The sequence below is a fragment of the Culex pipiens genome, chromosome 1 (genome assembly GCF_016801865.2).
Source record: "Culex pipiens pallens isolate TS chromosome 1, TS_CPP_V2, whole genome shotgun sequence".
NCBI classification, from domain to species: Eukaryota; Metazoa; Arthropoda; class Insecta; order Diptera; family Culicidae; genus Culex; species Culex pipiens.
The window spans coordinates 125,209,308-125,232,129 of NC_068937.1; the positions used below are offsets into that span (position 1 = coordinate 125,209,308).

Here is a 22,822-nt window from a genome sequence, read left to right on the forward strand (position 1 = left end):
CGGGAAGGTTCTACCGGAGGGACATTAATCGAACCATACGACTTAGGGCAATATGGGTATCAAAATTCATGGTTTGGCCACTACGGGTGTGGCCAATCCGGGTGTGGCCAATCCGGTCAAAATTGTCATTTTCATTACCAGTTTCAAAAACCATGAATTTGGATTCCCATATTGCCCCAAGTCGTATGGTTCGATTAATGTCCCCCTGGTAGAACCTTTCCCAGGGCACTGACCACTCCGGGTGTGGCCAATCCGGTCAAAATGGCCATTTTCATTACAAGTTTCAAAAACCATGAATTTTGATACCCATATTGCCCCAAGTCGTATGGTTCGATTAATGTCCCCCCGGTAGAACCTTCCCGAGGGCACTGGCCACTCCGGGTGTGGCCAATCCAGTCAAAATGCCCATTTTTATTACCAGTTTCAATAACCATGAATTTTGATACCCATATTGCCCCAAGTCGTATGGTTCGAATAATGTCCCCCCGGTAGAACCTTCCCGAGGGCACTGGCCACTCCGGGTGTGGCCAATCCAGTCAAAATGCCCATTTCCATTACCAGTTTCAATAACCATGAATTTTGATACCCATATTGCCCCAAGTCGTATGGTTTCATTTATTGTCCCCCCGGTAGAACCTTCCCGAGGGCGCTGGCCACTCCGGGTGTGGCCAATCCAGTCAAAATGCCCACTTTTATTACCAGTTTCAATAACCATGAATTTGGATACCCATATTGGCCCAAGTCGTATGGTTCGAATAATGTCCCCCCGGTAGAACCTTCCCGAGGGCACTGGCCACTCCGGGTGTGGCCAATCCAGTCAAAATGCCCATTTCCATTACCAGTTTCAATAACCATGAATTTTGATACCCATATTGCCCCAAGTCGTATGGTTCGATTAATGTCCCCCCGGTAGAACCTTCCCGAGGGCACTGACCACTCCGGGTGTGGCCAATCCGGTCAAAATGGCAATTTTCATTACCAGTTTCAATAACCATGAATTTTGATACCCATATTGCCCCAAGTCGTATGGTTCGATTAATCTCCCCCCCGGTAGAACCTTCCCCAGGGCAATTGCCACTCCGGGTGTGGCCAATCCAGTCAAAATGCCCATTTTCATTACCAGTTTTAAAAACCATGAATTTTGATACCCATATTGCCCCAAGTCGTATGGTTCGATTAATGTCCCCCCGGTAGAACCTTCCCGAGGGCACTGGCCACTCCGGGTGTGGCCAATCCGGTCAAAATGGCCATTTTCATTATCAGTTTCAAAAACCATGAATTTTGATACCTATATTGCCCCAAGTCGTATGGTTCGATTAATGTCCCCCCGGTAGAACCTTCCCGAGGGCACTGGCCACTCCGGGTGTGGCCAATCCAGTCAAAATGGCCATTTTCATTATCAGTTTCAAAAACCATGAATTTTGATACCTATATTGCCCCAAGTCGTATGGTTCGATTAATGTCCCCCCGGTAGAACCTTCCCGAGGGCACTGACCACTCCGGGTGTGGCCAATCCGGTCAAAATGGCCATTTTCATTACCAGTTTCAATAACCATGAATTTTGATACCCATATTGCCCCAAGTCGTATGGTTCGATTAATGTCCCCCCGGTAGAACCTTCCCGAGGGCACTGGCCACTCCGGGTGTGGCCAATCCAGTCAAAATGCCCATTTTTATTACCAGTTTCAATAACCATGAATTTTGATACCCATATTGACCCAAGTCGTATGGTTCGAATAATGTCCCCCCGGTAGAACCTTCCCGAGGGCACTGGCCACTCCGGGTGTGGCCAATCCAGTCAAAATGCCCATTTCCATTACCAGTTTCAATAACCATGAATTTTGATACCCATATTGCCCCAAGTCGTATGGTTTCATTTATTGTCCCCCCGGTAGAACCTTCCCGAGGGCGCTGGCCACTCCGGGTGTGGCCAATCCAGTCAAAATGCCCACTTTTATTACCAGTTTCAATAACCATGAATTTGGATACCCATATTGGCCCAAGTCGTATGGTTCGAATAATGTCCCCCCGGTAGAACCTTCCCGAGGGCACTGGCCACTCCGGGTGTGGCCAATCCAGTCAAAATGCCCATTTCCATTACCAGTTTCAATAACCATGAATTTTGATACCCATATTGCCCCAAGTCGTATGGTTTCATTTATTGTCCCCCCGGTAGAACCTTCCCGAGGGCACTGACCACTCCGGGTGTGGCCAATCCGGTCAAAATGGCAATTTTCATTACCAGTTTCAATAACCATGAATTTTGATACCCATATTGCCCCAAGTCGTATGGTTCGATTAATCTCCCCCCCGGTAGAACCTTCCCCAGGGCAATTGCCACTCCGGGTGTGGCCAATCCAGTCAAAATGCCCATTTTCATTACCAGTTTTAAAAACCATGAATTTTGATACCCATATTGCCCCAAGTCGTATGGTTCGATTAATGTCCCCCCGGTAGAACCTTCCCGAGGGCACTGGCCACTCCGGGTGTGGCCAATCCGGTCAAAATGGCCATTTTCATTATCAGTTTCAAAAACCATGAATTTTGATACCTATATTGCCCCAAGTCGTATGGTTCGATTAATGTCCCCCCGGTAGAACCTTCCCGAGGGCACTGGCCACTCCGGGTGTGGCCAATCCAGTCAAAATGGCCATTTTCATTATCAGTTTCAAAAACCATGAATTTTGATACCTATATTGCCCCAAGTCGTATGGTTCGATTAATGTCCCCCCGGTAGAACCTTCCCGAGGGCACTGACCACTCCGGGTGTGGCCAATCCGGTCAAAATGGCCATTTTCATTACCAGTTTCAATAACCATGAATTTTGATACTCATATTGCCCCAAGTCGTATGGTTCGATTAATCTCCCCCCCGGTAGAACCTTCCCCAGGGCAATTGCCACTCCGGGTGTGGCCAATCCAGTCAAAATGCCCATTTTCATTACCAGTTTAAAAAACCATGAATTTTGATACCTATATTGCCCCAAGTCGTATGGTTCGATTAATGTCCCCTCGGTAGAACCTTCCCGAGGGCACTGGCCACTCCGGGTGTGGCCAATATCCTATAAATGTGGTCCCAAGCCCATTGCCCCAAATCATTCTGGTCTGGTGACCGTCCTTACAATCTTCATAAGAACAGAATTCCTCCCAATTTAGTGCACAAACTGTGTCTTTCAATGTGTGCGTGTGTGTGTGTGAGCAATAAAATTACCACCGTGGATCCGCTTTTGTCGAAACCTCGTAAGGCACTGAATTTTTCTAAGGCTATCTGTTAGCTTAAATAGTTCGCATGAAATGTGGCAACAGTGGTGCAACATTCTCGCGTGACAGTTCCACGTAAACAGGAGAGGAGGCAAAATTTGCACCATGTTGCCACATTTCATGCGAACTATTTAAGCTAACAGATAGACAAATCCAGCGAAAGCTCAACGCTGCTTTTTGATGGTGAGAGATTTGACAGCTCCCATACTAAATGTCTCGATTTTAATACTTTTTGTTAATTTTCTTCTAAAATAAAACACTTAACATATGAAAACTATATACTTTTGGTGCCCAAAATTCCTGCTGAATCGAATGGTGTACTTATCTCAATTGCAAATTTTTGGAACAGTTTTTATTTTAATAATATTCTAGACACATTTTGTGCACCTAATCAATCAATACTTTTATCATAAATAATCATTTTATTGCTTAAAAATTGAGTTTTCCTGAGTTCCCATATTCAAATACATGGAAGCTGTCATTTCTAACACCATTGGCCACCTAGCGGCCATTTCAAACTGGATACGTCTATAGCCTTAGAAAAATTCAGTGCCTTACGAGGTTTCGACAAAAGCGGATCCACGGTGGTAATTTTATTGCTCACACACACACACGCACACATTGAAAGACACAGTTTGTGCACTAAATTGGGAGGAATTCTGTTCTTATGAAGATTGTAAGGACGGTCACCAGACCAGAATGATTTGGGGCAATGGACTTGGGACCACATTTATAGGATATTGGCCACACCCGGAGTGGCCAGTGCCCTGGGGAAGGTTCTACCGGGAGGACAATTACGGAACCATACGACTTGGGGCAATATGCGTATCAAAATTCATGGTTTTTGATACTGGTGATAAAAATTGCCATTTTGGCAGGATTGGCCACACCCGGAGTGGCCATTGCCCTGAGGGAAGGTTCTACCGGGAGGACATTTACGGAACCATACAAATTTGGGCAATATGGGTATCAAAATTCATGGTTTTAGATACTGATAATGAAAATGACCATTTTGACTGGATTGGCCACACCCGGAGTGGCCATTGCCCTGAGGGAAGGTTCTACCGGGAGGACATTTACGGAACCATACAAATTTTCATTTTGACCGGATTGGCCACACCCGGAGTGGCCAGTGCCCTCGGGAAGGTTCTACCGGGGGGACATTAATCAAACCATACGACTTGGGGCAATATGGGTACCAAAATTCATGGTTTTTGATACTGGACATGAAAATTACCATTTTGATTGGACATTTTCCGAACCATACTTGTTTTGGCAATTTATTTCCACAGAGGTGCCAAAGATTGAAAACATTTTATAGGAATAAATTATTTAGGATTAAATACATAGGCAATGTTTTAAAAATATAAAATAAAATAGAATATTTTTTAGGAGTTTTGTACAAAGTTCTTTGTCATATTGGTCATGTAGAACATAACCACCTGCACCTTTTTTTCTGGACCGGCAAAAAGACCCTCCCGATTGGTGTTGAGTTGCCATTTGTTGATCCGAACACGACCAATGGATACCTGATTAATTATTTGTACCAAGTTAGTTGCATCGTGTGGACTCCACCCGGATTGGCGGCCGCCCAGAACATGTACTTTGCCCTGGTGTTCAACGTTTGCATCCAGTACGACATTATTTTGTTGGGGTTGGAAGATTTGAACAAATTAATCTTGGACAACTCTGAGGGCAAGCAGGACTTGGAGGTGCAGCAAAAATTGTTTGAAATTCTTGAGTATCACCAGCGAATGATAAACTTCAGTAGATCTGTAGAAAACTGCTTTTCGGGCCAAATTTTTGTACAAATTAGCAGTAACGCTCTGCAAATTGTCTTTATTTTATTTGTCATCAATATTATAGATCCTAAGTCAATTTAAACTTTTAGGAACCATGGCTTCCCGGATACTGCATGATCTTCGTGGCGTCCTTTCAGCTGTTTATGCTTTGCGTGCTCGGAGCACTGATCGAAATGAAGAACCAGTTCCAGGACATGATCTACGATGTAACCTGGCATGGTATGCGTAATGCAGATCAGAAAACCGTTGCAGTAATGCTCAGCAAAGCCCAACAGGCCTACCTGCTGACGTACGGTGGCCTACTGCCGTTAAATATGAACCTGTTTGTTATGGTTGTTGCTATGATACAATAGCAAATTTAAAGTTGAACTAAAGACATACTTCTTTGCAGGTTTACAAGAAAATCTACTCCGTTTTTATGATGCTGCAGAATATTTAAGAAAACCTTAAAGAAAACAATCTATACTCATCACGTTTCAAACAAGTCCACACTAGAAAGAACCTGGAAGAAAAAACTTTTCTCGACAAATCTCAGAGCAAGTTCACACAAAAAAAAAGTTGAATTTTGAAATGTTGAAAATTTTGTAGGTTGAATATTACCTCTTGTTTGTGTAATATTACCTAAAAAATGTGTAAAAATGTGAACCAGATGAATATTCACCAAACTTCCAGTTTTTGCTTTTTGAGTGTTTTTGAAACCGCCTTGAGTCAGGGGTATTAAAAAACACCCAAAAAGCAAAAACTGAAAATTTGAAGGAAAATTTGGTTAATTAGACCTTTTAAAACAAAACACCAGACTAAGTCTTGAAAAAATAAGTTTTTATTAATTACACTTAATTGTTGCATCCTATGACCCCTTGGTCATTTTGGATTGTTTTTGTTTTTTGACGTTTGCCTGCTTTTTAAGTGGGCTACAGCCCAGTTATCGAGAGCCCAGTTAAACAACGCCCAGTTACCGAACAACTACTGTAATTTAAAAAAATAATAATTCAAATTTAGATAAATTCAAATTAGAAAAATAAAGAATACAAGAAAAAAGATTAATTCGGTGCGTACTCGATTATTCGATGTCCTCGCCTCAATTTCATGGCGATTGTCTGAGCTCCAAAACTGAGCTTTTTTGGAAATGTTGGGGGGATTTTCATTGAAATTAAGTATTAAGAAGCTGAAATGAAATCAGGTAGCCGTTGACATCAAAGGATGCAAATTTCGGAAAACTGCGATTCTTTCAAGGACCACTCGAGATTCTTCAATCAGAGAAACACACACACGGAAAGTTTTACATAATTTTCAACTTTTTTTATTTACGAGTTTTTCCGTCCTTTGCTGGTATTCCTCTGCGGAAATCGTTTTCCACATTTTTTGCTTGAATGTTGTTCACCTTTTACGAATCCATCCAGTCGGCCCAAAATCGTTCCAATCAATCAATATTATCGTGGTTTCGGTTCGTTTTTTTTCCTTCTCTTCGCTCATTTCGCGGTTTGGTGCTTTTCATTTTGAAAATTGTGGATGGTGGTGATGAAAAGTGTAACCGATTTTTAAACTTGCTTGTTGTTCTAGTGGGGAAAACATAATCTGTTGCGAATCACATTTTTATTTGCTTGCTTCATTTTGCTTTAGCTCTAAATTTTAACGATTGAATGAAAGAGAATGAAAATGGGTTGGAAAATGCCAAAGTGAACGAATGAAATATCAGCAAATTCAAGCCTTCTAGCTCGCTTGTTTTTTCTTGCTTTGTTGCTTTATTTAGTTTAAACGTATAAATACATGTTCCGATATAATCTTTCTCTCATTCAACTAAAATAGTGTAGACACGGAAAAGACGCCTTGTTTGTGGTACGAATAAAACTAAAATTCTTTTTTGTTTGAAGATCTTAGAAACTGTTGGCTCTTGTAATTGATGTTTTTTTTTCATTATTTTTTTTAATTTCTCACAGACAAAAAGCTAGTTTTATTTTTTTATTACCTTTATTAAAAAGTGTTTAAGAGGACGAACTAATGTTTTGTTTTTCGCTATTACTAGTGGAATTTCGCGATTTCATGCATCACCGGTTTTTTTTTTTCAAAAGGTGTTGTTTAGGATTTCTTTGTAGTATATTTTGCAGATTAAGGTATTTTGAAAAATTGGGGGGCGCAGTTCGAAGACAGCGGACAGCGGAGGACAGCAGCGGCCGGCGGAATCGAAACCAACGTTGTGTCGCTGGAGCCAAAAATGAAAAATGGGACAACAAATCTGCAGTTTAACAAAGTTTATTGTTGAATTCATTTACCATGCTTTCGCGCGTATAATTGCGTGGCTAAATTGTGTATATTTTTTTTTTTGCTGGTAATGCCTTCAAACACTTTTTAAGACTTTGCTTCACCATTTGTTAATGTTCTAATCATTTTGAATTTGTTTACTTCTTTCCATTCTCTTGGTTGGTTCTCTCTAGTAAAAGTATTTCCTCTATTGAATAATATTTTTCTCCTTACGCTAGCATTTTTTTTCTTTATTTTCACCTCCCATTGTTTTACCTCTTCACTATTTCGCTCCTCACGCGTGTCTGTCTGTTCTATTATTCTGCTGGTTAAATCATACTAAACTGGTTATTACTTTTGATGTTTTTCTCTAATTAAATTTGTTAAATCGGCCCCTCTCGTGTTGGACAGTGAAGATCATCAATGTTGTTGTGTTTGCTGAGAGGTGTCTGTGTTTGTGTTTGAATAATATAATAGTAGTAGTAATTAGCTTAGAGAGGAAGAAGCTGAAGCCCTCTTGTGTTGTTGTTTTGTTTAATCAATTGTTTCTTTTTTTTTTTTTTATTCTTGCTGCGGCGGCAAAAACACGCGCACTTGTTTCATCTTTATTTCAAGAAGGGGAAATGTACAAGACACAAAAATCATAATCAATATATATATCAATAAACCGGAGCGCAAACCAAACCGGTCTGCTTCTGTTTGCTTTCCTTTCCTTTGGGGGGGGCTGCCAACGTCCTCCAACCGCCTCCACCACCGTCTGTCGTCTGCGTGCGTGACCACCACCACCACCTACTGTCTCCTCCTCCGTCTCCATCTGCTGGGGCACAACCAGCTGTTCAGCAGCAGCCGCCCTTGGCCTCGACGTTGCGGCTCTTGTCGATCTTGACGGCGCTGGGCGCTTCCGCTGCGCTCGAGGGGGGTCCGACGCGGTTCTTGATCTCCGCCGCCATCGTCATGAATGCCTGCTCCACGTTGGTGGCGTTCTTCGCGGACGTCTCCAGGAACGGGATGCCGAGCTGGTTCGCGTATTCCTGGGAAAAGTGAGAGGGAGGTGGGAAAAGGAACCGTCAATAGCGAGTTCATGTCACATGTGCTGTATCAACAAGATAAAACCAGGCTTCTCTATGTTGGGCTTTGATTTGCAATCTTTCTTGAACCTCGTACACTCCATTTGTCTTCCGGAACGTTTAGAATGTGCAGTGCAGTTGACACACCACACCGGTTGAGTTTCTTATACTAGAAACATGTTTGTTGATTGGGAGCCCTTAGGGCATCTCCACCGCAGAGATCTAATTGCGTGGCAAACCTATCGGTTGGATCCTCAGTTTTAGCTTTGCTCCGTACCTAATACACGTTTCCGCACCGCTGGGAGCTAATTTGGCTACTGAATCAAGCCCACCGCGGGGATCTAATTTATTCATTTTCCAATTTTAGCCGTTTTTTATCAAAAGCAATGAAACTATGTTCTAGTATGATAGAACATGCTTTCAATTACATTATCTGTCCTTATTGTTAGCTTACATCAATAAAATATCATTTTCAAATTTTTAAAAGAGTTCATCCGATTTGCTCCCGACATGTTTGCACCCCAACTTTCGCACCGCGGGTAGCAAAGCTAAAGCTAAATTAGCCTTCGAGTTCATTCAGCGAAGAAAAAGTTCATCGGGGATCCGTCGAGTAGCCAAGATAGGTGCTCGAGAAGTCCCCGAGCCGCCGGTGGCCAATTTTTTCAGCGATTTTTAGAATTATTTGTATTTGTTTTGGTTGAAGATGCATTTATTTTGATTATCAAATTTTAATGAATATTGAAGAAATCAGTACTTTGGTTCAAAACGGCTTTATAAAATTGAAAAAATTTGAAATTTATAATTTTTTAGTATTTTATAAATAAAAAATAATTTGCCACCTATATTTAATAAAAGCAAATACTTTTTAATATTATTTTTTTTCATTTCATATAAAATTTTTTTGAATAGTTGTATTGTAAAGGCTGATACGCAGATCGAAAGGAACACAAAACTCCATATAAAAAAACCGCCCAAGAAACGGTCAGGAAAAGGGCCATGAAAAGATTTTTCTTAAGTGTTACGCAGCTTGAAAGTAACAAAAACGAAAAGTGGCGTTTGCCGTTTCTTCGCGCGGTGCTTGCAATATGTGCTGATGAAAAAATCGAAGAATTGGAATTTCCCGTTTTGAATGCGACTGAATATCACAAACGTTTTAATAATCTTGTATTCGATATACAGTAGTTGTTCGGTAACTGGGCTGAGAACGTAGCCCAGCCATTGAATGTTGTTCGCTAACTGGGCTGAACGAAAAATAACGAGGGGATTACCGATGCATAATATTTATTTGATGAAATATAAAAATAAAAGTTACTCAAATTGGTTTACAATGATTACTTTTCATATTTATTTAGTTGTGACTTGAAATTACATAAAAGTTTGAAAAAAGTTTTTTTATTTGTTGACCATGATTTTTCGGTTTTTTTTGACCATGATGATTTCGGTTTGTTATAGTTTTATGACGTTTGTCTGCTTTTTAACTGGGCTACGGCCCAGTTATCGAGCGCCCAGTTAAAAAGCAGCCCAGTTAAACAACGCCCAGTTACCGAACAACTACTGTAATAATTTTGAAAATCCAATTTTGAATTTTGAAATAAAGAGGACAGATATAGTTTTTTGGTCGAAATGGAGTAAAAAAAAAGAAGTTGTCTTTATAGCTGTCGGCCCACGTGTTGCTAGTACCAACCAGCAACCTTTGGATTGTGAGTCCAGTGCGCTGTTCAATTGATCCACACGGACGGGATTGAAATGAAGTAAACCATAGTGAAATAAAAACTTGACAATTATCATACAAATAACTATTTTTTGACTGAAAAACTCAATAATGAAAAATCTGAAATTTAGAAATTCGAAAATACAAATTTACGAAAAACCCGAAAATCTAACATTCAAAAACACTATTTTTATAAAAAATTCAAAAAAATAAATTCAAAATCCAGAATTTGAACATTTAAGGAATTAAGAATTTAAGAATTTAAGAATTTAAGAATTTAAGAAGTTAAGAATTTAAGAATTTAAGAATTTAAGAATTTAAGAATTTAAGAATTTAAGAATTTAAGAATTTAAGAATTTAAGAATTTAAGAATTTAAGAATTTAAGAATTTAAGAATTTAAGAATTTAAGAATTTAAGAATTTAAGAATTCAAGAATTTAAGAATTCAAGAATTTAAGAATTTAAGAATTTAAGAATTTAAGAATTTAAGAATTTAAGAATTTAAGAATTTAGGAATTTAAGAATTTAAGAATTTAAGAATTTAAGAATTTAAGAATTTAAGAATTTATGAATTTAAGAATTTAAGAATTTAAGAATTAAAAAAAAATAATAAAAATTGAAATAACAAGCCAATGTCTTAACACTTGAATGAAAAAAGTGTTTTAAAGTGTATTTTACACCTGCCCAGTTGTTTTGCAATCATTAGCTTTAAAAATATATATGTATTGCAGAGATTTTTTTTTCGCCGAAAAAAACTTTTTGAGGTGCTGTACCTTGGAATTCTACAAAAATTGAAAATATTTTTGATCGATCCCAGACATGCTAAATATGATTTAAAACACAGGAAAATGAATTTCTAATTGTTTTCAGTTGGTTAGCCTTCTATTTCCTTTAATTTTTTTGAGTTTTTTAAAAGAATATTTTTTCTGCCCCCTGATTTTTCGAACCGATTTTGAGGGGGGGGGGGGGGGGGGGGTTGGCGACATAGGCTTTGAAAAATGTTTGCAACGGCCTTATTTTTATTTTGTAAAAAAGAATAAATGGATTCTCCATTTTATTTTATATTAATAGGAAAACCTTTGGATTCCACTTGATAGTTTAGTTTTTTTTTTTTTTTCAATAGACGATATACGATTTTTTATGTTTATGTCCTTCGATTCTGACCAAAGTCGAAGGAGGGGCATAAAACAAAGGTTAAAAAATTAAATTAAAAGGATTAAAAAGGTGCGGCGGTTATGTCACGAACATAACCAAAAGGACGAAGACCCGACGAAGAATTCGAATCTAAAGACCCTTGCTTATGTAGGGAAGCCTAGTTCCCCTAGCCTCCACTTGGTGGCGCATGCGAGCAGACCTGAGCTCCGCTCGTCGACTTTTTTGCTGCAGCCTAGGAAGTGCCCTTTTCCACTTATCGAGCAACACTGAGCAGAACCATGCGATGAAACTATTATTTTTATTTTTTCGTGTAGGCGGCAGCTCCAAAAAAAGGTTATAGCTCTCCTACAGAAAATAAGAATGGCAAGAAGTTTTTAGCTACCCTGTATAGAGCCCTAAAACGAAGTTCTTCGTCAAAATTTAGAAAAAAAATACAAAATTAATAGAGTTAGAAATAGTTTTCATTCAAGTTTGCTCGGAATTCCCGACATTTCCAAACCTTATGAAAAAAAATTCACAAATTCCCGATTTTTTCGCGATTTTGGGTAGATTTTGCAAAATTTTCGACTAGAGTGACCACCTTGGTTGATTGTTCTGCGTCCATATTCGCTGTGAGAAATGTCGGCGTGTCTTAATCTCTCTCTCTGGTATCAGCAGTGCACTGGTAGCCCTCGAAAAACGGCTTAGTGTGGTCGCTCGTTACGTCTCTCGTGTGTCACGTTGTTCTTTTGTTCAGTTCAAAGTACAAAATTGGAATGACACTTATTCATGATCTCTTCAAAAATTTTGCGGTTCAACCACAGTTGATTCCCCGTTTTGGCGTAGTCTGTGCCCATAACAGCTTTGGAGGACAGACGTCTGTTTAGTCCGAAGTACAGAATTGGAATGACACTTTATTCAGTTTTTCACCAAACTGCCTTTTTCAACTTTTTTTCGAGAATCACTGAACTGGTTGAAGTGTTGAATACACCCCACCCCCTTCTCACTTTCAGTTGATTCTGGACAGTGCGTCCCCTTGAGTACTTGCAGTGGTTTCTTGTTTGCGACGATGATAGTTCCCGAGCTTGTTTGTATCGTTCCAAGTTCACCTCTGGTACCGAATTGCAGTTTTCTCAGAAAAACCACAATCTTGTAGCAGAAGAGACTTAGAATACAGCCCACAAAAGAAAAACAACTCACCATAGCCGTGGTGGTGTCGACCACCTTCTTCGTCTGCAGGTCGCACTTGTTGCCCACCAGCAGCTTGTTCACGTTCTCGCAGGCGTAGCGCTCGATCTCCTCCAGCCACTGTTTGACGTTGTTGAACGACTCCTGGTCGGTGCAGTCGTACACCACGATGATGCCGTGCGCGCCCCGGTAGTACGACGACGTTATCGTACGGAAGCGCTCCTGGCCGGCGGTGTCCCACTGTGTGTGTGTTTTGGGAGGGAAAGTTTGGTTAGAATTTTGAATTGAGAAACTTCTACCGGCGAGATTTGACTTACAATTTGCAGTTTGATTGTTTTGCCGTCCAAGTCAATGGTCCTAATTTTCTGTGGAAAAAGATAAGCTTCATTTAGTCACGTTTCAAGCAAATTATTACAACAGTAGCACTTACAAAATCTACGCCGATTGTGCTGATATAGCTTTCCGTGTATGTATCATCCTGGTTGGTTGGTAGATGAAGAAAACGATCGAGACAAAATCGATTAGCATTATTAAATCCTCAAACTTCACGTACAAAATACTCACAGCAAATCTCAGCAGAAGGCAAGACTTTCCCACACCCGAGTCTCCAATCAGCAGCAGTTTGAAAAGGTAGTCACTGGAAGGGGAAAACAAGAAAAGAAAACACAATTCTATTAGTATTTTTGCAAAGCGATGCAAGTAGTCGTCGACGTTTAATAGAATCGCAACCTGTTTCACTTTAAAAGGAAGCCAGCCAGACCGGACCGGGCACAAGTGCAACAGCATGAGGAGAAGAAGCCCTGGCCGGCAGGTTAAGCCCTAATTTATCGAGTGTTGTTGTCTTTGTTTGATTGCTGAAGTAGTTTTCCATCGTGGGTGGTGTATCCATGTTGGCACAAATTGATGTGCAAAAATGTGTTTATGTCTGCTAATTGTTCGCTTCGAGCTTGGCTTCGGGATATAGGGACGTGGCGTTACATCGTGCTGCCACCTGGTTTTTTTAAGCGCAAGAGTGGAAAAGTGCTGAGTCATCGTCTAAAAATAGACGGCGTCCTATCTCGCCCAGCAAAATGGAGTCGATAAAGTAGTCGGTTTCGATGAGAAAAAGTGGAAAACGTGGTCTAAAAATAGCGACGCCATCCCCCTATTCAGTACATAATAGGGGTAGGGGGGGGGACAGTTTTAGATCAACTGTAAGGCAAGGGACGTCAAATAACATCACCACACCGAAAACGCCGTTTGAATTCATTGTATTTTTCGAATTATGAGCAAAAATGTAAATTTATGACAAAACCACGCAAATTCTGTTTATTTCGAGATTCTTAAAGAAGCTTTTTCAAAAGTTGGTTTGTTTGAAAAAGTTTGTTCAATGCTTATAATGTTACTGGATGTTACTACCAAGGTAAACAAACAACAACGGACCCTTCAAACCATTTAGAGGCTTGGTGGTGGAAGTGTGACATTAAAATCCACTTGGGGGCAGAATGGACCACCCTTTTCCTGCCTTAAAAAAACAAACAAAAATTACGAAATTTGAGCTTAATGGATTATTTCATTCCTGGTAGCTTCACAAATCACGTTTAATGCAACATAAGTTGCAGTCGAGCAGTTTTTGACAGTTCGCTCCATAAGAAATACATTGTAGAAAAAAGCAAAAACCTCCTCGAAATGCTGGAAATGCTCCATTATTTTGATGCTTATTTGTAAAAATAGTGTCTTATTTCGACATATTTACAATATTTTCAAAATGTATGTTTTGTTAAGTGACTATTTTTATAAAAGTGACCAAACTTCATGAAAACTATGTTAGATAGGTCCCTTAAGTCAATTCTTATCTCCCGTCAACGTTGTATTAGACGAAATGGCTTGTTTTCTAAGGTGACCCATTCTGCCCCGCAGGGTGGTCCATTCTGCCCCGCGCCCTGGAAAATTAATCGAAAAAACGTTTTTTTAAAAGTGCATCAAAAATGCATAGTTTAGTATACTGCCGTTCTACGCATAATTGTCCCATGTTCAAAAAAGTGCAACTGAGAAAAACGCGATTGAAATTTTTCGACCGATTTCTGCGTTTCTACGCATAATTGTCCCGTGGGTTCCTATTCGCCCTATGTGTCCCTAATCGCCCCAGTTAGCAGTTTATCGCACTTATTTGTGATTCTATTAATAATGATTCCGTGTAAGAAAATACTTGGTGGGACAATTATGCGTAGAAGTTTAACGATGGGACAAACAGACTTGATGTTGTTTTTAATTGAGTGATTCGACAGAAACGTGCACGCATTCTGGTGGCGAGTAGAAGCACTAAGCGACGATGTTCGGAATGACAGCGTGCTTGGAAATATTCAAATTTTTAGCAGTTTTAGATTTTTATTTCAGTCAAATATGTTTTAACATCGATAAAAGTTGTTGTAAAGTGTGGCAATCGCATAAACAAATCGAATGATGCATAAATCATAGGGGCTGAGTTAATTTTTCATGCTTTTTTCCTCAAATTAACCAAAAAGCTCTTTTGAAAATTTGATTAAAATAAGATATAATTGATTGATAATACTCCTTATATGTGTATTATTGATAGAACAAACTATTAGAATCATATTACAGCATAATTACAATAATTTTCTCAAAAAATTGCCAGTTATCCGAATTTTTCCAAAAAATTCCAAAAAATCACCTAAAAGTATTTTTAAGGTCAATATTTTGGTCAAACAGGAAGAAAAGTAAAGTTTAAACCCTTTTACATTACAGTCGATCATTACTTATAACTTTTGCTCAAGTTATCCAAAATATCGAACATCTTTTTAGAAAAATCGTTTAAATAAAATACCAGTCACAATTAATCACTACAAATCACCACGCATTATGATCGTTAGCGAAATTGCCACACTTTGCAAGACCCCACATTTCTGAAAATGCTTGATTTTTCATTATAAACGCGATTTTTCCCTAAAAACAAGTAACACTAAGGTTAACAAAGCCACACAATATCTAGCCTAGCATTTGCAAAGGTGAAATGAAAACTTAAAATTCTCTTTTGAAGGTCTCGGCACTAAAGAGCCTATGTCTGAAAATATTTTTAACAGATTCCTTGGAAAATTTTACATAACATTTCAAAAAATGGTGTAGTTATGTTTTCAATATTCCGAGATACGATTTTTTGAAAATTAAAACTGGGGTTTTCGAAGCGCCACCCTAATGACCAAACGCAGGGTGGCCACTCAAGTCGAGAATTTGGGAAAGTCGGGAAAAAGTCGGGAATTCGCCAAAATCCGCCAAAAATCGGGAAAAAGTCGGGAATTTATGATTTTTTGTCAAAAAGTCGGAAAAGTCAGGAATTCCAAGCAAACTTGTTTGAAAATTAATTTTAACTCTTGAATAATTTTTTTATATTTTGTACAATTTTCAAATTAAATTCACTCAATTCTGCTTTTGTTAATTAATTTAAATTTAAGGATCTTTCCACAATTTCAATATATTTGAGTATAGAATAGCTGTTTAAGACATTCAAAATCTTAATAAATATTGGATGCAGTTGACAACGATTTTCATATTTTTTAGGTGAATCCAATGATCTCTATTCATTTTTGTTTATCAAAAAGAGGTAAAGTTAATGAAAACTAATATAAAAATAGAGCCTGGTGCCCAGCTTAGAGTTATGATTCTATTTAATTTTGTCACATAGATTGTATATTTGAAAATTGATTTCAACTTGAGTTTGGCAATGTTTTTTTTTTTTTTGCAAATATTTTTAATTGTTTAACTAAATTCATTAAGTAATTTCAAATATATTTTTTTCCAAATATTGCCCTTGAACTTTTTTTTGGTGGAATGAGTATAAGCGTTAAAACATGATGAAAATATTGAAATTGCAAAAAAAAACAAGATCACGACACCTTAGGGAGGCGACCTATGGAATGTTAATATTAACCTTAACATGTTAACATTAAGTTGAGAATGAAACTGCCACTGAATCCGCTTTGTAATTGCCGGCCCTGATACTCTTCAAGGGTGTTCCCCTCAGGAACTGGGAAAGATTTACTTTATACTTTACTAAAAAAAAAACAAGAAATTTTGAGTTATGGTAAAATTGTTTGAACATTTTTTCTCTTCGAACATTTTGCTTAAAATAAGTGGGAGAAATAGGAATAAAATTTTAGATTTAGTTATCTTTAACTTTTTGCAATTTCCAGTTGAAACGGAGTATCAAAAACTATACGTTTGTCAATTTAAAAAATAACATGAAAGTTATAAAAATTGCTGAACTCTCGATTTTTTTGAAGACTAATTGTTTTTGTTTCTACTCAGTCATAATAATGAATTTCCGTTTTTGAAGTATTTTTTTTTATTTGTTGTTCAGTTTCTGTGTTTACAAAAATTGATTTAATAAATTTCGGTGGTTGATTTTGACTTTTCTTATAGAGAGTTTTTGTTTGAAATCATTATTTAGATAAGAAATGCCTATTATTTGAGATTTCTGGAAAAGTCTGAAAAAAATCGAGAAAAAATCGGGAATTTGAAAATGGGATTTGAGTGGTCACCCTGCAAACGATAAAATACAAGTCTAATTATTTTGGCCAAGGAACCCCCAGAAAAATTTCGGGCCCAATCGGAGAACTTATTTTTCGAATTATGCCGTTTTCGTAGGGAATTGCTGGGAGCGGCCGTGGCTGACTGGTTACGGTGTTCGCTTTCTAAGCGAATGGCCCTGGGTTCGAATCCCATCTGCTCCCAACGAGAAAGTATAGGAAATATTAATCTTGAAACTCTGAACATGAACGAAAAATCAAAGTCGCCCGAGTCGGGGTTCGATCCCCCGTCCTTTGGATTGGTAAGCAAAAATGCTAACCACTAGGCCATCACGGCTTGGTGAGCAACGTCTGGAATTAGGAATACTGTTACTATCAAACTATATACGCGCTGGGTCCTTGTCTATTTTACAAGGGTTCGGAAGTTCTAAATAACGTTTGAACCCGATTGGTGCAAACGTTCTTCAGGGCGGGGCTTGTCGATAAAAGCTGAGGGACCTCGCGCTCGGCTAGCCAGCGTAGAAATGGGTCACCGAAGCTCGGCAGAGCTAACACCTTCCAAATGCCTATGCGAGTTATTTGCATGTATAGAATGTAGATCTAAAAAATACATGGAAACAACTCAATTTGTAAGAAGCGACCGCGTGGTCCCGTTTGGTTGGTTGCACACACACACTGCACACACACACACATGCCGTTTTCGTAGGGAATTGCTGAATATCTTTATCGGGCTTATAACAGGACACTGTCCGTCTAGATATCATTTGAAAAATCTAGGTCTAAGTCAAATCGATATCTGTAGGTTCTGTGCCTGTGAAACCGAAACTTCAAAACATCTTATATGTGACTGCAGCGCACTATCTGCACAAGGCGAAGGCAGATTCTCAACAGGCCTAATTTAAGCCCTAAAGAGATCTGGCAAGAAAACCCCAGTAAGGTTGTTGGTAAATGGTAACGTGTCACCCTGAAGTCTGCGATAGTAAAATGGGTATCGAGAAATTAAAAGGGCAACATGGAGTTAAACTTTCTGCAAAGCTGCTGTGAAGTATTCCATGACAGGGCTGTGAAAGTTTCACTCCATGTTACTGGTTCACACCTCTCTTTTTAATTTCTCGTCAACCCAAAAAAAACACTAAGGTGTTTAAACCGTTTGATTTATTTATTCGGACTCGTTTAAAAGGTCTTCCAAATGCCTTTCTTAAAAACGTACAACATAACGAGGATTTTTCCGAAACCCACCCATTTTACAATCTTCCTAAGTTCCCTACACCCTTTACCAGGCCTGCCCAACGTCCGGCCCGCGACGGCTTCTAAAAATAGTTCGATGAGTGGCCCTTAAGGCTGTTCCTGAAATATTGAATAAATCAGCTCAGCGTCCAAATAAATAAAATAATAGTTTTGAGATCAAATTTTAATTTGGAACATTAGATTTTATTTGTGCTTCAGAAATAAAACCATAAGAAATTTAATCAAAAAAAATTTTTTTTAATAACTGAGTGACCAAACAATTATGTATGTATTTTTTTCAAAAAAAAAAAATAAGTCGACTTGTTTTAGAATGCTATAGAATTGTTTTAAGTTTCGATAAGTAGTTCAAACGTTATGTATAAAAATGTGTTTTTTTTTTCGCATATAGCCGCATGTAAGATAAATGACCTAAAATCGTGCTAAATATCACCATGTTATACATAGTTCGTAAGGTAACCGAAAGACCTTTCAATGAGCTTAAAACATTGATGATCTGGCGAACCTGTCTCAAGTTATGACCACTTAAGTGATATTTGTGTACTTTTTTAAAGCCGGATCTTACTCATTTGAATGTAAATTATTTCCGGATCCGTCGTCCGACTCATCGTTGGATAAATAATCTTAAAACCTTTCCAACGAGTGTAATTGATGTAATTGGATATTCTAACATTAAGACATTTAACAAGAGAAGGAAAAAAATCGAGATTTGCTAAAGAAAAGGATAGAAATATAAAGGCTTTAAACTAAATCACAGTTTGTGTTGTCTTTTGGCGCCGAAAAAACTTCGCTCCACAAGACTGCTTATCCGTTGTAGATGTACTTCATCATCAGCTCACTGAGAGCTTGGAATTGGTTTGCCTTGTTCCGACAGGCATGAACGCGGGTAAGCATCTCTCCAGCAAGAGCGAAAAAAGCGCGGGAAGCGTGAAGAGATCATCACCGGTAACATCAGCTTGTTTCGGGGGAGAACCGCTCGCAGGAGCGGCTAGTCTAGCGAACGCCAGCAGCTGTAGCGATCTAACTCGAAAGTGGGACGCTGGCGCTTTCTTCTAGTTCTGCTCCTCGAGGTACTTTCCGCACGGCTCTGCCACGGGAATATGCCGTGTGGTTTCCACCACAGTTCGCGCAATTGACGCGCGCTTTGTGCTGATTTCAAAATGTGTCCACGTGGTTTATGGATGGTCCCCTAGCTTCGTAAACGATCTACGTAAAACTATCCGATATTTCGGGTATCTCGGTCTATGTTTATTGTGAAGTGTCAACGCGTCGCCCTACCATTCTACGTTAACCAATGCTAATTGATTGAAAATTACAGCAATGTCCCGACAAGTAGCCTTTGTTAAATGGACGACCCAAGCGAATTTTCTGCCCTCGAAATCTCAATTAGTAGTTATAGTGTTGAGTTGTCGGCCCAGGTGATGATGATCGTCGTACACAACTTCATAGAAGTGCATCGCAATTAACCAACTGCAATCGAGAGCCATCAACGGAGGGCGCGGATTTGTATGTGTAATGTTTACGCTAATTTGTGTGCGTGTGTGAGCTTGTGGGGAGGCAAAAATGAAAACAACGGCAAATCACGTACAACCATAAATCACCGTTTCTGTTCTTCCAGAGTTCTAACTCGTTAAGCCAAGAAAGGAACTTTGAATGATTTTTCGCGGTTTTGTTTTCCACATTTAGCACAAATCGTCATCGCAGCAAGCCGTTTAAAGGCGTAACGCCAACCCCCAAAAATGGTGCAGCATAAAATCATAAAACAACATCAACATAACTCGCCTACTGTGCTGCTTTATCAAACAATGAATGAGCAACGTTCAGTCACAAGCACAACCTAATGCCTGAGTGTGTGTTTGTGTGCGGAGCGCCAAGTGAGTCACTCCATTCACACACACACGCACACAAGTGCACAAGGCAAACGATGACGAGACCGTGGCTGGCTGCGATCTTCCACCTCAGACAAGAGTCGCAAAAAGAACCAGCGATCGGAACCAGACTACTGCGACGTTCTGGAATTTCCTTTGTTGAAGGGTGGCCCTTATCAAGTCTTCAGGATATTTTCCTTTAAGGGGTTCGCGCTGATATCACTCCCCAAACACACAGACCGACAAACATTTGGGGTGGATAAAATTACGGGTGGGGAGGAGGGTAGTGAAATCAAAATCGATTGTCCAACAAATTGGAGGAGGATTTCGCATCGGGAATTTTCCTCTTTTGGGACGTCATTCCTGGAAATTCCAAGAATTAGACTGATTTCGATGCGGGTTGCTTCGATTTCGCAAGCCTGCTAGCTCTTTGAGTTGCGAATTTCAGGAAGACTTCGTCATCATCATCGTCGTCGTCATTGTTGTTGGGAGGAGCTGCTGCTGCTGCAGCTTAGGGGAGGCCCCGGCAAGGAGGGGAGGTTCAAAACGGAACACGAGCCCCACGGAGAGGAGGGACGGGGGAAGAGAAAAAAATGGAAAACTCAGCAAAGAAAGAAAAGTTTTTCCCTTTCTCCCGCGGGGACCAAAAACTTACTATTCGGGACTCATCGCGGACGCGGACATTTCCTCACTGTCTCTCTTTCTCTGCGGGGTGTTGTCACGTAGTAATCCGGAACGGGTGCCGTAAGTTTTCTTTCTCTCAGAGCAGTAGGCTCCGCCAGCAAATTAATCCCAAAAAGTGGCACCGACCGTCGACCTCCACCCGAATGTGGCCTGCTGCGTTCTTTCTTTTGGAGTTTTCCCCCGGGGAATATCCGCAATCAAAAATCCACTGCTTAAACTCGCGACGGACGATTTTCGATGGAGACTTTTTTCTTCTTCCGCGACGACGGCTGATTGTGTGATGGAGGAGGAGAATCTCTAGCTCTGACACGACGACGAACCGAGAGTAATGTGTAATGGCCGTTGCCAACTGGAGGGGACGAAAATTTCAGGCTGCAGCGCAACCTGCCTGCGTGAGCGAGAAAGAGAAGGGAACAAATAAATGTCATGTCATCTGACAGCTGTGCACGCTTGGGTTGGATAAGCTAGATTACTGTTAAATTGATTCTAGTTTGTCAGAAAGGCTACCCTAATTTGAGCAATGATGAGTTTTATTACTCAGACTGACCAAAAAGACACGCGGCAAATCAGTCTCGAACTGCGTGCCAAACTTGCTTGTTTCACCTCTTTTGCTTCCCGTACTTTCGGTCAAAGCCCCACAGGATTTAGCAGGTTGGGCACGCACTCAGCCAAAAAACTTCTTACCAGCCATAGGTAAACCATATAGATTTTTTCCATACGCTAGCCATATAGATTTTATAGGAAAACGAATTGATTTTTTTTCCATAAGCAAACCTTATAAATATAATGTTGGAGAGTTGTTTGCTTTCATATGCAAACCTTATAAAATTCAGATGAGAGAATATAGCAAATTTTTATACTTATATTGCAAACTTATTTAAATTATTTTTATTGAGAATACATTGATTTTTTGCTGATATGTTAATGTTTATTTCAATTAAATTACAATAATAGAGAAAACAGAACAGAGCACTTATTTCTTATAAATCTAAGACCCGTAACGTTAAGCTGATGGAATGTCTTTCCGCATTCTTCTGTTAACGGTTCAGGCAAGATTGCTTCATTGTTGAAGCCGCACCGGGAGCAATATTTCGGTCAATCGGAGGAGTCTTAATTTGGCCAGGACAGACTTGTTAGCCCCCAGCTTTCTGGTGGCCTTCTACCTCTTCATTGTTGTGTCGTCCACGAAGGAGTCCGTTTGACACCCTGGTTCCGTCATCGTCTTAGTATGCGTTTTCGGAATGACCTTGTCGACAATTCTCTTGTGCGGACCCTTCAAATGAATAAGTGCGGTCACGGCCTTCATAGCGTTGAGTTGCTTCGTTCCGGTGAACTTCAAGATGCCATAGGAACGTGCTTGACGGCAGCGGGTGACAATCGTTCCGATTATGAGACGGAGTGATTTTGACGGCGCCTGTTTCGAAGACCAACACAAGAGGGTTTACCAACTTCTTCTCTTGTGGACCAGGTTCGTCACGGAACGATGTGTGTCACTTTGTCGAGTTCTCGATGGGTTACGTCAGAGCCTAACATAGATTTAGCGATCCGGTCCCGTCAGATGGCGGCGATTGTCATGTTTGCGCTGAAATGTATTACATTTTTTTTAACTTTGATTCATTTAGTTTACTTCAAAACACTCACGTTATTCTGTCTCAGCGTATGCCATATTAAAAGAATCCGGCAATGTCTCGGCTTTCCGGAGCGACGACTCTGGATTCGGTGTGCCGAGTAGGTATCACATAGAACCGCAGCATTTTCTTCGATTTTCGGTTATATTCTATTCAAAATGCACCTGGAACAACAAAAAAAAAACAGATTAGTTGCATTAAAAACGAAACAATTCATTTAAACTTACGTTTTCAAAAAACTATTCATAATCTCTCCTTTCGACTGTCCTGTTTGATTCGCCATCATAAAATTTGTTTTCATATGGTCTGCCATATGGCTTTTTCACATATGCAATGTTGGTAGATTTCATAAGCTCACCATATAAAATCAATAGGAGCAACAATGAATCATTGAGCAAACATATAGATTTCATAAAAGGTGATTTTGATATCGTTTATATGGGAGACCTTATGAAATTTAAAAGTTGTTTTGGC

At 39.6% G+C, this 22,822-nt stretch overlaps 1 protein-coding gene across 1 annotated transcript; it reads right to left on the minus strand.

Annotated features, from left to right (window-relative positions):
* Window positions 1-6,339: 6,339 nt before the first annotated feature.
* LOC120414285 (ras-related protein Rab-1A) lies at window positions 6,340-21,071 on the minus strand. Its single transcript, XM_039575415.2, has 6 exons — window positions 20,692-21,071; window positions 12,965-13,037; window positions 12,831-12,878; window positions 12,718-12,765; window positions 12,413-12,640; window positions 6,340-8,331 (listed from the first exon to the last, which is right to left on the minus strand). The coding sequence occupies exons 1-6, from the start codon at window positions 20,718-20,720 to the stop codon at window positions 8,137-8,139; spliced, it is 621 nt and encodes a 206-aa protein (XP_039431349.1). The 5' UTR covers window positions 20,721-21,071; the 3' UTR covers window positions 6,340-8,136.
* Between the last annotated feature and the right edge of the window lie 1,751 nt (window positions 21,072-22,822).